The sequence below is a fragment of the Oncorhynchus mykiss genome, chromosome 25, assembly GCF_057628025.1.
Source record: "Oncorhynchus mykiss isolate SJ-2025 chromosome 25, ASM5762802v1, whole genome shotgun sequence".
Classification (NCBI taxonomy): Eukaryota; Metazoa; Chordata; class Actinopteri; order Salmoniformes; family Salmonidae; genus Oncorhynchus; species Oncorhynchus mykiss.
This window is the reverse complement of record NC_143046.1, coordinates 17,148,247-17,165,458: the sequence shown is the minus strand read 5'-3', so window position 1 is coordinate 17,165,458 and position 17,212 is coordinate 17,148,247. Positions and strand designations below refer to the sequence as shown.

Genomic DNA, 17,212 nt, shown 5'->3' with positions numbered 1-17,212 from the left:
AAAAAGACGAGAGAGCCCTGTAATTTTCATCATAGGTACACTTCAACTATGACAGACAAAATGAGAAAAAAAATCCAGAAAATCACATTGTAGGATTTTTTATGAATTTATTTGCAAATTATGGAGGAAAATAAGTATTTGGTCAATAACAAAAGTTTATCTCAAAAGTTTATTATATACCCTTTGTTGGCAATGACAGAGGTCAAACGTTTTCTGTAAGTCTTCACAAGGTTTTCACACACTGTTGCTGGTATTTTGTCCCATTCCTCCATGCAGATCTCCTCTAGAGCAGTGATGTTTTGGGGCTGTTGCTGGGCAACACAGACTTTCAACTCCTTCCAAATATTTTCTATGGGGTGGAGATCTGGAGACTGGCTAGGCCACTCCAGGACCTTGAAATGCTTCTTACGAAGCCACTCCTTCGTTGTCCGGGCGGTGTGTTTGGGATCATTGTCATGCTCAGGTTTTCACTCAAAATCTCACGATACATGATCCCATTCATTCTTTCCTTTACACGGATCAATCGTCCTGGTCCCTTTGCAGAAAAACAACCCCAAAGCATGATGTTTCCAACCCCATGCTTCACAGTAGGTATGGTGTTCTTTGGATGCAACTCAGCATTCTTTGTCCTCCAAACACGACGAGTTGAGTTTTTACCAAAAAGTTCTATTTTGGTTTCATCTGACCATATGACATTCTCCCAATCTTCTTCTGGATCATCCAAATGCTCTCTAGCAAACTTCAGACGGCCCTGAACATGTACTGGCTTAAGCAGGGGGACACGTCTGGCACTGCAGGATTTGAGTCCCTGGCGGCGTAGTGTGTTACTGATGGTAGGCTTTGTTACTTTGGTCCCAGCTCTCTGCAGGTCATTCACTAGGTCCCCCCAGTTGGTTCTGGGATTTTTGCTCACTGGTCCTGTGATCATTTTGACCCCACGGGGTGAGATCTTGCGTGGAGCCCCAGATCGAGGGAGATTATCAGTGGTCTTGTATGTCTTCCATTTCCTAATAATTGCTCCCACAGTTGATTTCTTCAAACCAAGCTGCTTACCTATTGCAGATTCAGTCTTCCCAGCCTGGTGCAGGTCTACAATTTTGTTTCTGGTGTCCTTTGACAGCTCTTTGGTCTTGGCCATAGTGGAGTTTGGAGTGTGACTGTTTGAGGTTGTGGACAGGTGTCTTTTATACTGATAACAAATTCAAACAGGTGCCATTAATACAGGTAACGAGTGGAGGACAGAGGAGCCTCTTAAAGAAGAAGTTACAGGTCTGTGAGAGCCAGAAATCTTGCTTGTTTGTTATTGACCAAATACTTATTTTCCACCATAATTTGCAAATAACTTCATTAAAAATCCTACAATGTGATTTTCTGGATTTGTTTTTCTAATTTTGTGTGTCATATTTAAAGTGTACCTATGATGAAAACTACAGGCCTCTCTCATCTTTTTAAGTGGGAGAACTTGTACAATTGGTGGCTGACTAAATACTTTTTTTGCCCCACTGTATGTCCTTGTCCTCTCCTTTGGTTTATTTAGGGGGCGTCTTATAGAAAATGAAAATAAATAATTAAAGTCAGCAACAACCATAGTAAATCACACGAATAGACATCAAAATCACTCAGTCATCCTAACATTATACAACATGTAATGGTCTTATTCAGCAAATAAGTGAAAAGAAAGTGGTGAACTGAAACCCATCTCACAACTTTCCCAAAGGAATAAAAAGGAGGCAATGGAAAATAAACCAAAGAAACGGAAGATCAACTATCCAGAAAATAGTGGTTATGAAGTGATACCTGTCAAGGAACACACCACCACACCCACCTAAAGTCTTCCAGCTACAGAATGATATGCGATTGTTTTGGCCCACATACCATGATAATTCAACAGACAGAGGCAGACAAAGGACAACCTTACACTTCAACCTGCACCACAGCCATCTCCTTGCACAATACAGCCCATTGCAAACGTACATGAGGGACTGATTGGAAAGTGGTGTGTTGTGAAATATGAGGAAGACCCTTACCCTGGTATTATACAAGATGCAGAAAGCTGTGCTCTAGTCAAGACGATGAGTAGTATGGGAGCCAATCAATTATTTTGGCCAATGACAAAGGACACTGTATGGTACCAACCAGAAAATGTGCTTGGGCTTGTCCCTGAGCCTCATCCAGTGACTAAACGGCATATGATGCTTGATGGTGCAGTCTGGGAGGAAATTTGCTCTCTCATTAAGCAATATAGAGCATTATTAAGGGCAAAACCTAATCTCGAGTGAGTACACACCTGTCTCATGAGTCTGAATCAATAGGCTACAGCCAGTGAACAATCATTTGTTTAATGTCAAGCAGTGTTTCCAACCTTTCTGCCTAATGCTTTGAATCCCAAAATTGTTCTAAAAGGTGCTTTAAGTTCTTGAGGCATGTATCATTGTTTTTTGAGGTTTTGAATGGTGTGTTCTAGATCTTAAATCAAATTAAACATGTACAACTGCCACCATTAAAATGTTGTTTTATATGAAATGGCATTTCCAACATGCACATTGGCTACCCGGACTATCTGCATTGTGTCCCACCACCCGCCAACCCCTCTTTTATGCTACTGCTACTCTCTGTTCATCATATATGCATAGTCACTTTAACCATATCTACATGTACATACTACCTCAATCAGCCTGACTAACCGGTGTCTGTATGTAGCCTCGCTACCGAATATAGCCTCTCTACTATATATAGCCTCGCTACCATATATAGCCTCACTACTGTTATTTTTCACTGTCTTTTTACTGTTGTTTTTATTTCTTTACTTATCTATTGTTCACCTAATACCTATTTTTACTTAAAAATCACACTGTTGGTTAAGGCCTGTAAGTAAGCACACCTGTTGTATTCGGTGTACGTAACAAATAAACTTTGATTTGATTTGAATGCCAAGAGTGTGCAAAGCTGTCATCAAGGCAAAGGACGGCTACTTTGAAGAATATAAAATATATTTTGATTTGTTTAACACTTTTTGGTTACTACATGATTCCATATGTGTTATTTCATAGTTTTGATGTCTTCACTATTATTCTACAATGCAGAAAATAGTAAAAATAAATAAAAACCCTTGAATGAGTAGGCGTGTCCAAACTTTTGACTGTATGTGTGTGTTCATGTGTGTGTGTGTTTGTTTGGGCGCATATGTATGAGGTGAGAGATTCGTCTTCATCAAAGGCTAGCTGGGATGGACGAGAGCGAGGACATACATTTTCCCTGACACCCAAAAGTACTGGTTGCATTATGAATGCTTAGCAGGACAGGGAAATGGTCTAATTCACACACGTATCAAGAGAACATCCCTGGTCATATCTACTGCCTCTGATCTCACTAAATGCATGCTTTGTTTGTAAATTATGTCTGAGTGTTGGAGCGTAACCCTGGCTATCCGTAAATTTAAAAAACTAGAAGATGGTGCCGTCTGGTTTGCTTAAATATAAGGAATTAGAAATCATTTCTACTTTTACTTTTGATACTTAAATATATTTAAAACCAAATACTTTTACTCAAGTATGATTTTACTGGGTGACTTTTTCATTTTCTATTAAGGTATCTTGACTTTTACTCAAGTTTGACAATTGGGTACTTTTTCCACCACTGACTACAGGTAAGTACGCACTTGTACACACACCTGTGTGAGACGTATCATGTGCTGTGTGTTTCCTATATCATGATGTTGTGTTTGGGTGTGCTTTTCACTCAGAAATCGAGTAGTGCATCTGAAATTCTTCATCGGATACACTACTGGAGCCACATCAGATTACAGCAACCCATCTGAGCCAGGAGGAAGAGTCCATTCTCATGGCATGAGGGGGAGATGGACATAAGAACGTTTCAGAGTGAGATAGACATCAGAACGTTTCAGAGTGAGATAGACATCAGAACGTTTCAGAGTGAGATAGACATCAGAACGTTTCAGAGTGAGATAGACATCAGAACGTTTCAGAGTGAGATAGACATCAGAACGTTTCAGGGTGAGATAGACATCAGAACGTTTCAGAGTGAGATGGACATCAGAACGTTTCAGAGTGAGATAGACATCAGAACGTTTCAGAGTGAGATAGACATCAGAACGTTTCAGAGTGAGATAGACATCAGAACGTTTCAGAGTGAGATAGACATCAGAACGTTTCAGAGTGAGATAGACATCAGAACGTTTCAGAGTGAGATAGACATCAGAACGTTTCAGAGTGAGATAGACGAAGAATAAATATTTGCTGAGGAAGGGGTGGGGAATATGGGCATGTCTCTTGACCCAGAGTTGGAAAGGTAATCTGAGATGGAACGGCAATCTGGAACGGTAATCTGAGATGGAACGGTAATATGGAATAGTAATCTGAGATGGAACGGTAATCTGAGATGGAACGGTAATCTGAGATGGAACGGTAATATGGAACGGTAATCTGAGATGGAACGGTAATATGGAACGGTAATCTGAGATGGAACGGTAATATGGAACGGTAATCTGAGATGGAACGGTAATATGGAATGGTAATCTGAGATGGAACGGTAATATGGAATGGTAATCTGAGATGGAACGGTAATATGGAACGGTAATCTGAGATGGAACGGTAATATGGAATGGTAATCTGAGATGGAACGGTAATCTGAGACAGCAAAGCAGCCAGACAGTATCCCCAGCACACTGACTGGAACTTCAACCTGTGTGATATCCTGATGGAGAGCTCCAGTGGAGTAATGACCAATAGGTGGCGCCAAAGTATTATCTTTAGGGGCGGCCCTCATGTATTTTGTTACCGTAAAACAATAGGAAGATTTGTTACATTTAAACACCTGCTTATATGTTTAAATCTGTGTGAATGTACTACTTTTTGTGTCTTCTTTTATTTCACTTATTTAAAGTTGTGTGATAATTCATGCAAAAACCAGACAATGTTGAAATATTTCACCATATGCCTCCACCTAAGATGGCCATTTTACTGTAGCCTACAGTATTGCACAAATGGAGTAAGGGTTAAATCAGATTATCTGAGTATTATGAAACATCCAGGGTGGATGACAACACAAACAAAGTGCCTTCCTCATGTTCATATATTTGCAGGGCCGGTTCCAGGTATAGGAGACATAAAAGGTTGTTTAGGGCCCCAGCCGCTAATGACATGACATTCTTTATAAAATTGCTACTTTTTCTCTCCGCCCCATTGCGAAATGTGTGGAATTGCTGAAAACGTGCTTTAAAACAGAAATGTCTCTAATGAACTTTAAAACAGCATCAAGAGGCGGCCCGCGAGATGGAGGGCCCTCAAAAGGCTAGCGCTGGCCTTTATATTTGCATGTTACAGACAAACATTCCTATGTCTCCCATGTTCTCCTCATCATTTCATTTAAAAAATATTACACATGTTTTTATTGGTGTTTGTATAGAATTTATGCATTTACATCCTACATTTCACATTCTGTCATTATGTCATTCAAAAACATGCTCACAGCACAATCTGTCCAAAAATGTCTGCGTATACCGTTTGATTTTATGTAATTATTAAGCCACCTAAGATGTTTTAAAATGTCCTATAGTAGCATAGGCCTGTTAGTAAAACCCCTATGTATTTGGATACTAGACAGAGCACCCCATTCAGATGACACAGATGCATTTCCTAAGTAACACACAAACAAGAGAGACTCCTGTCAACCTGCAGTTCACAGCCATACTGCCAGTCACACTCACTCACCACAGTGTTTTGAAAACTTTGTTGCGTCACAGCATGCAAAATACTGTCAGGGCCACGTCAGGGATAACGCAGGGAGACAGAGCTAGAGCCTATCCCATTCTACTACAGTCCTCCGACTGTACATGTGTCATTTCTATAGACAAAATGAACCCCTAGAGTCCATAAAGGGTTCCACAGATTTATCAAGGAGATGCTGTTGGATGCACAAGGTAGGCTACTGCTAGCACCTTTTAATATATGTATTTCAGCATCCTTATTGCAACACCTAAATAGACATTGCATTGTCAGTCCTGTACGTGTTTAAAAAAAAAATGTTATATCTATAGCTTATTCATGTATCTTATTGTTAGTGAAACAATTATTTCTTAACCATTCAAATTCCTTCATTGTGTTTTGTGCTGTATATGATTTTATAAAGATGTTTTCACATATGGAACATATCATCTATACTCAGGAGACTTATCGAACACTCACAAAGAGGACTAGATCTACGAACATTGGAGTGAAGTTATCAGGATAGCTACATCCCCTGGAATATCACCCTTTCACCTGGGAATGATGGACAACACAACACCCCCAGCTCTGGAGGAAATGAAGGATGTAGGGAGAGAAAAGCAGACGGTAGAAGGAGAGTTGGGGAACGGAGAACATGACGATGACAATGAGGATGGATTTATTGGACTCTTGAAGGATGTTGACCAACATCTGCCCACTGCTGACAGGACACCCAGTGTGTTTAGTGGGGTGAAACCCCAAACCAAACTTCTCTCTAGCCCGGACTCACCATCTAACAGTCTGGAACTACAAGACCACGATGGAGGACCCAGGCAAATGGGTGACACAGAACCAGGCTCTGAACTGCATTTGACTCAAGGCCTTTTGTTTGATATTCAAAGATATGACAGTGGAGTGCGGGAGAGGGGAGAAGAACATGTAGAGGAGGAGGGGTCAGAGAGTGAGAGAGTAAAGGATTCAAGGATGAACAGAAGGAGCGCAAATGAGAGATGGAGACTGAGTAAAAGGGAGAGGTCGGGAGAGAACATGCCAACAGCAAAGACAAAGGGATGGGAAAAGATGGAGAAAAGAGAGAGATGGAGCAGGTCAGGGAGGATGAGAAAGATGGAAGAGAAAGAGGGGATGCAAGATGGAGGTGTGCTGAATGAGAGGAGCGAGGAGAGGAAGAGTACAGAGCAGACACGTGATAAAGAGACCAAGCTTGAGAGGATAGGGGACAGAATGACAGACAGAAAGGACACAGGGGATAGAGAGACAGACAGAGGGGACACAGGTGATAGAGAGACAGACATAGGGGACATAGGGGATAGAGAGACAGACAGAGGGGACACAGGGGATAGAGAGACAGACAGAGAGGACACAGGGGATAGAGAGACAGACAGAGTGGACACAGGGGATAGAGAGACAGACAGAGGGGACATAGGGGATAGAGAGACAGACAGAGGGGACATAGGGGATAGAGAGACAGACAGAGAGGACACAGGGGATAGAGAGACAGACAGAGGGGACATAGGGGATAGAGAGACAGACAGAGAGGACATAGGGGATAGAGAGACAGACAGAGGGGACATAGGGGATAGAGAGACAGACAGAGAGGACATAGGGGATAGAGAGACAGACAGAGGGGACATAGGGGATAGAGAGACAGACAGAGGGGACATAGGGGATATAGAGATAGACAGAGAGGACACAGGGGATAGAGAGACAGACAGAGGGGACACAGGGGATAGAGAGACAGACAGAGGGGACATAGGGGATAGAGAGACAGACAGAGAGGACACAAGGGATAGAGAGACAGACAGAGGGGACATAGGGGATAGAGAGACAGACAGAGAGGACATAGGGGATAGAGAGACAGATAGAGGGGACATAGGGGATAGAGAGACAGATAGAGGGGACATAGGGGATAGAGAGACAGATAGAGGGGACATAGGGGATAGAGAGATGGAAGGAGAAAGATCAGGGGATAGAAATACAGAAGGGGAAAGTGTCAGGGATAGAGAGAAGGGTGGAGAGAAGGAAGGTGCCAGCAGCCTTAGCTCTGAGGGGAGCTGTAGTGAAACCCACTGGTCTCCTTCACCCCATCCCATCCTCTCCAGGATGCTTATGCATTCCTCCGTCTCTTCCTCTGCTTCCTCATTCAACTGCTCCTCAGCGGAGAGCGATGAGGTCTTCAGCGAAGGAGAGGACACTGCCAGCAAGAGGAGTACCATGAGGAGGGTGAGATTGAGAACTGAACACGAAAAGAGAAAGAGTGTAGGCCTATTACATACTTTTGGAGATCATATCTTAAATAGACAATATCTCACTGGTTTCATCCACTGTAGGCCTACACTGTAAATATTAGGGCTGGGAATTGCCAGGGTCCTCACAATACAATATTATCACTGGTTTCATCCACTGTAGGCCTACACTGTAAATATTAGGGCTGGGAATTGCCAGGGTCCTCACAATACAATATTATCACCATATTTAAGTGCCGATATGATATGTATTGCGATTCTATATGTATTGCAAATCAATTCTGAGATTTTATTCCGATTCCGTGGTCCTGACATATTGTCTGCTGCAGAGAGACACGAGAGAGCATAAGAAAACCAGTTATGAAGGATAAGTACTGTCATTTTGGTGCAGGTACAGCCAACTAGCGCAAAAATAATATTGCAATATTATCAAATCGATACAATACATCGTTAAAAATATATGTAACTGTATCGATTATTTCAGTTGATGCCTTTATTCTCCATGAAAGAATGTGTGTAATTTCCATCCCATTCTCAACCCCTCTGTCTAACTGCAGTCTGCGATTTGCATGAGTTTGAAAGCGAGCCTTGAGCCAGGCACATTTGAATAGGATTTGCATGGGTCCTACTGATGGAGATAGGGGAGACCGGAGAGGGGGGTGATGGGAGTTCCACCAGTGCTTTCCCACTCCCCTTAGTGTGGACCTACAGTATTTTGACTCAAGTTATGCCCATTATGAAGCTAAAGAGAGAGATCACAAAAGGCAGGCTATTTTATGTGAATAAGACAATGGAAATTCTCTTTACTCCAGTGTCGCTCCTGGAGGACCTTCCTGACCATGATGCAGTGGTCAGTGCGTCGGCAGAGTTCATGGGTCCAGCTAGCAGGACATCAAGGCATGTGTCCATTTAACAACACAAACACATCGCTATCGCACTTTATATGTACTGTATAACTCACTCTATCACATCTCTCCCCTGCCTCTGTGTTGCTAGGTAACTTCCAGCTGAGTGAGGGGGGCGAGGTGCTGAAGCGTTTCAGTGAGGTGGAGGCTGTGTGTCTGCAGGCCCTCATGGCTGACCCCCTGCGTCCGTTTGTACCGCAGTACCATGGCTCGGTCAACAGGGGGGGTAACAGTTACATCCGCCTGGAGGACTTACTGAGTGGCCTGAAGAACCCTGTCATCATGGACTGCAAGATGGGCGTGAGGTACTGTCTGTGTGTGTGTGTGTGTGTGTGTGTGTGTGTGTGTGTGTGTGTGTGTGTGCGTGTGTGTGTGTGTGTGTGTGTGTGTGTGTGTGTGTGTGTGTGTGTGTGTGTGTGTGTGTGTGTGTGTGTGTGTGTGTGTGTGTGTGTATGTGTGTGTGTGAGAGAGAGGAGTCTGGTGAGGGAGGACGGCTCATAATAATGGATGGAATGGAGTGAATAGAATGGTGTCAAACACATGGAGCACCATGTATTTGATGTGTTTGATAACAGGCATTTTATTAATTCCGTTCCAGATATTACTATGAGCCTGTCCTCGCCATATAAAGTGCCACCAGCCACCACTGGTGTGTGTGTGTGTGTGTGTGTGTGTGTGTGTGTGTGTGTGTGTGTGTGTGTGTGTGTAACTGTTTGTAATAAGAACTATTGTTGACCATAATGGTTCCTCTCAGGACATATCAGGAGGAGGAATTAACCAAATCACACACCAAGCCCACCCTGAGGACTGATATGTACCAGAAGATGGTAAAGGTTGATCCAACGGCTCTCACTGTGGAGGAACATGAGCAGCGAGGCGTGACGAAGTGGCGCTACCTGCAGTGGAGGGATAACACCAGCTCCACCTCCACACTAGGCTTCAGGATTGAGGGCATCATGGTGAGAGACACGGCTTCAACGCCCAAACCTCTTCTGTCCTCTGATTGGCTAAATGATAAAAAATCTTATTTTGTGCAAGTCTTTATTTATTGACATCATCATTGATGTTTTAAAAGTCCTGACTGTTCTTGACCCCTGTGTCTCTCAGGCTACTAACTTCTCTGAATTATATATACTGGGGTTATATACAGTTCATTCGGAAAGCATCCACTTTGTTGCGTTACAACCTTATTCTAAAATGTATTTAATTGTTTTTTCCCCTCATCAATCTAAACACAATTCCCCATAATGACAAAGCAAAAACAAGGTTTTTTAGAAATGTTTGCAAATGTATTAAAAATGTTTAAAAATGAAATATCACAACTACATAAGTATTCAGACCCTTTGCTATGAGACTCGAAATTGAACTTAGGTGCATCCTGTTTCAATTGATCATCCTTGAGATGTTTCTACAACTTGATTGGAGTCCACCTTTGATAAATTCAATTGATTGGACATGATTTGGAAAGGCACACACCTGTCTATATATAAGGTCCCACAGTTGATAGTGCATGTCTGAGCATAAACCAAGCTTTGAGGTCGAGGAATTGTCCGTAGAGCTCAGAGAAAGGATTGTGTCGAGGCACAAATCTGGGGAAGGGTACCTAAACATTTCTTCAGCATTGAAGGTCCCCAAAAACACAATTGGCTCCATCATTCTTAAATGGGAGACGTTTGGAACCACCAAGACTCTACCTTGAGCTGGCCGCACGGCCAAACTGAGGGGAGAAGGGCCTTGGTCAGGGAGGTGACCAAGAAAGTGATGGTCACTCTGACAGAGCTCCAGAGTTCATCTGGGGAGATTGGAGAACCTTCCAGAAGGACAACCATCTCTGCAGCACTCCACCAATCAGGCCTTTGTGGTAGAGTAGCCAGACGGAAGCCACTCCTCAGTAAAAGGCAGCCCGCTTGGAGTTTGCCAAAAGGCACATAGACTCTCAGACCATGAGAAACAAGATTGTCTGGTCTGATTGAACTCTTTGGCCTGAATGCCAAGCGTCACGTCTGGAGGAAACCCGGCTCCATCCCTACTGTGAAGCATGGTGGTGGCAGCATCATGCTGTGGGATGTTTTCAGTGTCAGGGACTGGGATACTAGTCAGGATCGAGAGAAAGATGAACCGTGCAAAGTACAGAGAGATCATTGATGAAAACCTGCTCCAGAGCGCTCAGGCCCTCAGACTGGGGTGAAGGTTCACCTTCCAACAGGACAATGACCCTAAGCACACAGCCAAGACAACGCAGGAGTGGCTTCGGGACAAGTCTCTGAATGTCCTTGAGTGGCCCAGCCAGAGCACAGACTTGAACCTGATCAAACATCTCTGGAGAGACCTGAAAATAGCTGTGCAGCAACGCTCCCCATCCAACTTGAGAGAGCTTGAGAAAATCTGCAGAGAAGAATGGGAGAAACTCCCCAAATACAGGTGTGTCAAACTTGCAGCATCACACCCAAGAAGACTCAAGGCTGTAATCGCTGCCAAAGGTGCTTCAACAAAGTACTGAGTAAAGGGTCTGAATACTTTAAAAAAATCTAAAAACTTGTTTTTGCTTTGTCATTAGGGAGTATTGTATCTAGATTGATGATGGGAAAAAATGATTTAATCCATTTCAGAATAAGGCTGTAACATAACAAAATTAAGAAAAAGTCAAGGGGTCTGAATACTTTCCGAATGCACTGTGACTGGAGTTATGTATACTAGGCTTCTGTATGCTGGGCTTCTGTATGCTGGGCTACTTTATGCTGGGGTTATGTATGCTGGGATTATGTATGCTGGGATTATGCATGCTGGGTTTATGTATGCTGGGGTTATGTATGCTGGGGTTATGTATGCTGTGGTTATGTATGCTGGGCAACTTTATGCTGGGGTTATGTATGTTGGGGTTATGTATGCTGGGCTACTTTATGCTGGAGTTATGTATGCTGGGTTTATATATGCTGGGATTATGTATGCTGGGATTATGTATGCTGGGATTATGTATGCTGGGTTTATGTATGCTGGGCTACTTTATGCGGGAGTTATGTATGCTGGGTTTATGTATGCTGGGATTATGTATGCTGGGTTTATGTATGCTGGGGTTATGTATGCTGGGGTTATGTATGCTATCGCCAATTAACACTTGATCTGATTGAATCTAGGCCTTAGTCTGCGTCTGTCCCTGTGTGTCCATGTTAGATGGAGAACGGCAGCGTACAGCGGGACTTTAAGATGCTCACCCCAGCCCAGGTCACCGAGGCCCTCCTCTCCTTCACCAAGAGTCATCTACACATCCTGGTCAGTCATTCACCATCAACAGCTCTAATAATGTAGCTGAATATTTCTCATTTTCACCCTGCACTTTCCCTTCCTGTTTCTCACCCTTAGAAGGCCTACCATTCCAGACTTCAGGCTCTGGATGAAGCCCTGAAGGAATCCCCATTTTTCAAAGCCCATGAGGTCAGTTGATATGTGTTACTTAAACATGTCAACCCTCCCTCTACTTCATAATAACGTATTTAGCCTCAGGACTAGTCATGCAGTAATGTTTTGGGTTCACCTGGCAGGTGATTGGCAGCTCGCTCCTCTTCGTCCACGACTGGACCAGTAAGGCCAGCATCTGGATGATAGACTTTGGGAAGACCACCCCGTCGCCCAGCACTGTGCAGCTGAGGCATGACGTCCCGTGGGCCGAGGGGAATCGGGAGGATGGGTACCTGATCGGGCTGGCCGCCCTCACCTCCCTCGTGGGTCAGGCCATCAGCCAGGCAGCCTGCAGACAGGAGGAGAAGCATGGAGAGGAGCTGGGCAGTGTCGCACACACCCTGCAGGAACAGGAACACACACAGACTAAAAGTCAGGGTGGTCAGGGCGAGGCAGCACAGAATGAAGATACTTCTGATTGAAGAAGAGAGGCCACATCAGGACAATATTCACAGGAATGTGTTCTCTAATTTACATGGATGATGTTTGTGGATAATTGCAATAGACACTATTAATGGATAGAATTATCTTAACTGTTTAGAAATAGGACAATATTTTTTATATTTTTCACAATAAAAACAACCTACTGTACAAATTCCTCGTCTATAGACATCATATTGACAGTTATCAATATATTCTTACTCAAATTTACACCATAGACCATGGTCTGGTTTGTCTCATTTGCTTGTGCCATTAAGGAAAATAAATTTGAATAGCCACAGTAGATACTCCAGGCTTTGTGGTGGTGGTTATCTCCTGAACCATCACTGCAGGACAGGTGAGGGAGGTTAACACCAAACATCAGACGCAGCCAACAAAAACAGGGTCTTTTATTTCTTTCATTACACATTTCTTCAGCATTACATCTGTGGCACACGTTGGCAAAGTTCATGAGGTCAAGGTTGACAGGAATTGTCTTGTCAATGGATGTCCCTGTGCCCTATCAGAGATACTGTACTTTTGAGGAGATGGGAAACTCCAATGGAATTCTATTAACGCCCATTGTGTACGATGCCCTGCATCGTCAATGGGTCGCGCGGTGCATTCTGGGCAATTCGGGACAAGGAGAGCTCTCCTTCAAGGAGTGAATGGGAGTCAGTTGGGCACTAACTAAAAAAAAACAAATCAAATCCAATGTTACTTGTCCCAAGCACCAAATACAACTGGTGTAGACTTTTTCCTTAAATGCTTGCTTACGAGCCATTCCCAACGATGCAGTGTTCAAAAATAAATATAAAATAGTAACAGGAAAAAAATTAAATACACAAGAATGGAGCTATATACAGGGAGTACCAGTACCAGATCAATGTGGAGCTATATAGAGGGAGTACCAGTACCAGATCAATGTGGAGCTATATACAGGGAGTACCAGTACCAGATCAATGTGGAGCTATATACAGGGAGTACCAGTACCAGATCAATGTGCAGCTATATACAGGGAGTACCAGTACCAGATCAATGTGGAGCTATATACAGGGAGTACCAGTACCAGATCAATGTGGAGCTATATACAGGGAGTACCAGTACCAGATCAATGTGGAGCTATATACAGGGAGTACCAGTACCAGATCAATGTGGAGCTATATACAGGGAGTACCAGTACCAGATCAATGTGGAGCTATAAACAGGGAGTACCAGTACCAGATCAATGTGGAGCTATATACAGGGAGTACCAGTACCAGATCAATGTGGAGCTATATACAGGGAGTACCAGTACCAGATCAATGTGGAGCTATATACAGGGAGTACCAGTACCAGATCAATGTGCAGCTATATACAGGGAGTACCAGTACCAGATCAATGTGCAGCTATATACAGGGAGTACCAGTACCAGATCAATGTGGAGCTATATACAGGGAGTACCAGTACCAGATCAATGTGGAGCAATGTACAGGGAGTACCAGTGCCAGATCAATGTGGAGCTATATACAGGGAGTACCAGTACCAGATCAATGTGCAGCTATATACAGGGAGTACTAGTACCAGATCAATGTGCAGCTATATACAGGGAGTACCAGTACCAGATCAATGTGGAGCTATATACAGGGAGTACCAGTACCAGATCAATGTGGAGCTATAAACAGGGAGTACCAGTACCAGATCAATGTGGAGCTATAAACAGGGAGTACCAGTACCAGATCAATGTGGAGCTATAAACAGGGAGTACCAGTACCAGATCAATGTGGAGCTATAAACAGGGAGTACCAGTACCAGATCAATGTGGAGCTATAAACAGGGAGTACCAGTACCAGATCAATGTGGAGCTATAAACAGGGAGTACCAGTACCAGATCAATGTGGAGCTATAAACAGGGAGTACCAGTACCAGATCAATGTGGAGCTATAAACAGGGAGTACCAGTACCAGATCAATGTGGAGCTATATACAGGGAGTACCAGTACCAGATCAATGTTGAGCTATAAACAGGGAGTACCAGTACCAGATCAATGTGGAGCTATAAACAAGGAGTACCAGTACCAGATCAATGTGGAGCTATATACAGGGAGTACCAGTACCAGATCAATGTTGAGCTATAAACAGGGAGTACCAGTACCAGATCAATGTGGAGCTATAAACAGGGAGTACCAGTACCAGATCAATGTTGAGCTATAAACAGGGAGTACCAGTACCAGATCAATGTGGAGCTATAAACAGGGAGTACCAGTACCAGATCAATGTACAGCTATATACAGGGAGGGGAGAGCCCCATTCACATTGACAAGGTTGTAGTGGAGCGGTTCGAGAGCTTCAAGTTCCTTGGCGTCCACATCACTAAGGACTTAACATGGTCCACAAACACCCGCACAGTTGTAAAGAGGGCACGGCAGTGCCTCTTCCTCCTCAGGAGGCTAAAAAGATTTTGCATGGATTCTCGGATTCTCAAAAAGTTCTACAGCTGCACCATCAAGAGCATCTTGACTGGCTCCATCATCGCTTGGTATGGAAAATGCACCGCCCTTGACTGCAAAGAGCTACAGAGGGTGATGCAGACAGCCCAGTACATCACTGGGGCCAAACTCCCTGCCACCTGACACAAAACAAATAAATATATATTACACACACTTTTACACTCATCATTTGCTGGTGCTGCTCTGTTCTTAACTTACTCTTATTATCTATCCTGATGCCTAGTCACTTTACCTTGCCTTCACTTTTGAGCCAGGAGAGGTTGACATGCATATTATTAATATTTGCTCTCTGTGTACATCCAAGGGCCAGCCATGCTGCCCTTCTGAGCCAATTGCAATTGTCCTAAGTCCCTCTTTGTGGCACACGACCACATGACTGAACAGTAGTCCAGGTGCAACAAAACTAGAGCCTGTAGGACCTGCCTTGTTGATAGCGCTGTTAAGAAGGTAGAAACTAGGGCCTGTAGGACCTGCCTTGTTGATAGCGCTGTTAAGAAGGTAGAAACTAGAGCCTGTAGGACCTGCCTTGTTGATAGCGCTGTTAAGAAGGTAGAAACTAGGGCCTGTAGGACCTGTCTTGTTGATAGTGCTGTTAAGAAGGTAAAAACTAGGGCCTGTAGGACCTGCCTTGTTGATTGTGCTGTTAAGAAGGTAGAGCAGCGCATTATTATGGACAGACATTCATCTTAGCTACTGTTGTATCAATATATTTTGACCATGACAGTTTACAATACAGGGTTACTCCAAGCAGTTTAGTCACCTCAACTTGCTCAATTTCCACATTATTTATTACAATATTTAGTTGAAGTTTAGGGTTTAGTGAATGATTTGTCCCAAATAAAATGCTTACATTTTTTTTATTTATATTTAGGAACAACTTATTCCTTGCCACCCTTTCAAAACTAATTGCAGCTCTTTGTTAAGTATTGCAGTCATTTCAGTCGCTGTAGTAGCTGACATGTATAGTGTTGAGTCATCCGCATACATAGACATACTGTCCTTACTGAAAGCCAGTGGCATGTCGTTAGTAAAGATTGAAAAAAGTAAGGGGCCTAGACAGTTGCTCTGGGGAATTCCTGATTCTACCTGGATTATGTTGGAGAGGCTTCCATTAAAGAACACCCTCTGTGTTCTGTTAGACAGGTAACTCTTTATCCACAATATAGCAGGCAGTTTGCTGAACACATCTCCAAGATAGGAAAGGAGGGCTCCCCAATCTGTGTCCTCGAACACAGCCACAAGGGGGTGTGAGTGCTCAGACAGAAAATCACTTATTTTGGCACGCAGCTCAAAAAGCCTCTTTAGCGTTTTCCCTCTTGATAGCCAATGGACGTCGGCATGAAACAGTAGCTGCTGGTGCTCAGTCCCACTGTCATCACAGAGCCTTTCAAACAGTCAGTGATTCAGAGGCCTGGACGAGATAAAGTTAATCACTTTCACTGCGTCATTCAAAACATAATGTAACCTAGGACTCATTCTCTTGCTAGCCAATTCCTCTTTGTGAATGATACAGTGGGTTTGACCTTTTTATGGGCAATTAATAATTTCACTCTCCCGTGCATTGATGCAACACCATCGGTGCACACATGAACACAGGATTTCCAATCCTGATTGAACTCTGAGAAAGAGCAGTCAATAACGTGAAACACACCTGTAGTTCTCTCCGTTAGCTTCTTGCAGAAAAGAATGTGTTCATTAATTTGCGAAATGTCTCTGTATCGCACAAACGCAATCAACTGAGCTTCCCCACTGACATCAGTTGATTCGTCCAACCGCAGAGAAAATGGACAGGAATTTATTTTTTATTTTTTCACCTATTGATCAACAATATCAACGCCCATGACGTCGATCCTATGGCACACCGTGTTAATGGACAATGGTACAGTCTGCAGTGCATCAGGTGCTGTCTTATCATTCATAGTTTCTATAAGGATAACAGCAGCAGGCACTCAAGCG

General features: G+C 43.4%; 2 protein-coding genes across 2 annotated transcripts; both read left to right on the top strand.

The window, feature by feature from the left end:
• The first annotated feature begins 5,800 nt into the window (after positions 1 to 5,800).
• LOC149971552 (uncharacterized) lies at positions 5,801 to 9,033 on the top strand. Its single transcript, XM_090220260.1, has 3 exons — positions 5,801 to 5,938; positions 6,184 to 7,964; positions 8,800 to 9,033. Exons 2-3 carry the CDS (start codon positions 6,285 to 6,287, stop codon positions 8,941 to 8,943), a joined length of 1,824 nt encoding a protein of 607 aa, XP_090076386.1. The 5' UTR covers positions 5,801 to 5,938; positions 6,184 to 6,284; the 3' UTR covers positions 8,944 to 9,033.
• On the top strand, positions 8,988 to 12,943 carry LOC110504390 (inositol-trisphosphate 3-kinase B-like). Its single transcript, XM_021583156.3, has 5 exons — positions 8,988 to 9,197; positions 9,647 to 9,851; positions 12,064 to 12,162; positions 12,253 to 12,324; positions 12,432 to 12,943. Exons 1-5 carry the CDS (start codon positions 9,061 to 9,063, stop codon positions 12,768 to 12,770), a joined length of 852 nt encoding a protein of 283 aa, XP_021438831.3. The 5' UTR covers positions 8,988 to 9,060; the 3' UTR covers positions 12,771 to 12,943.
• The last annotated feature ends 4,269 nt before the right edge of the window (positions 12,944 to 17,212 follow it).

Bases quoted from the DNA above. Each gene is read 5' to 3' on its own strand.
- LOC149971552 (XM_090220260.1), top strand. From the start codon at position 6,285: ATGATGGACAACACAACACCCCCAGCTCTGGAGGAAATGAAGGATGTA. The intron at 7,965-8,799 runs GTGAGATTGAGA...TCTTTACTCCAG, and splicing joins AGAGGAGTACCATGAGGAGG to TGTCGCTCCTGGAGGACCTT.
- LOC110504390 (XM_021583156.3), top strand. From the start codon at position 9,061: ATGGCTGACCCCCTGCGTCCGTTTGTACCGCAGTACCATGGCTCGGTC. The intron at 9,852-12,063 runs GTGAGAGACACG...TGTCCATGTTAG, and splicing joins TCAGGATTGAGGGCATCATG to ATGGAGAACGGCAGCGTACA. The intron at 12,325-12,431 runs GTCAGTTGATAT...TTCACCTGGCAG, and splicing joins CATTTTTCAAAGCCCATGAG to GTGATTGGCAGCTCGCTCCT.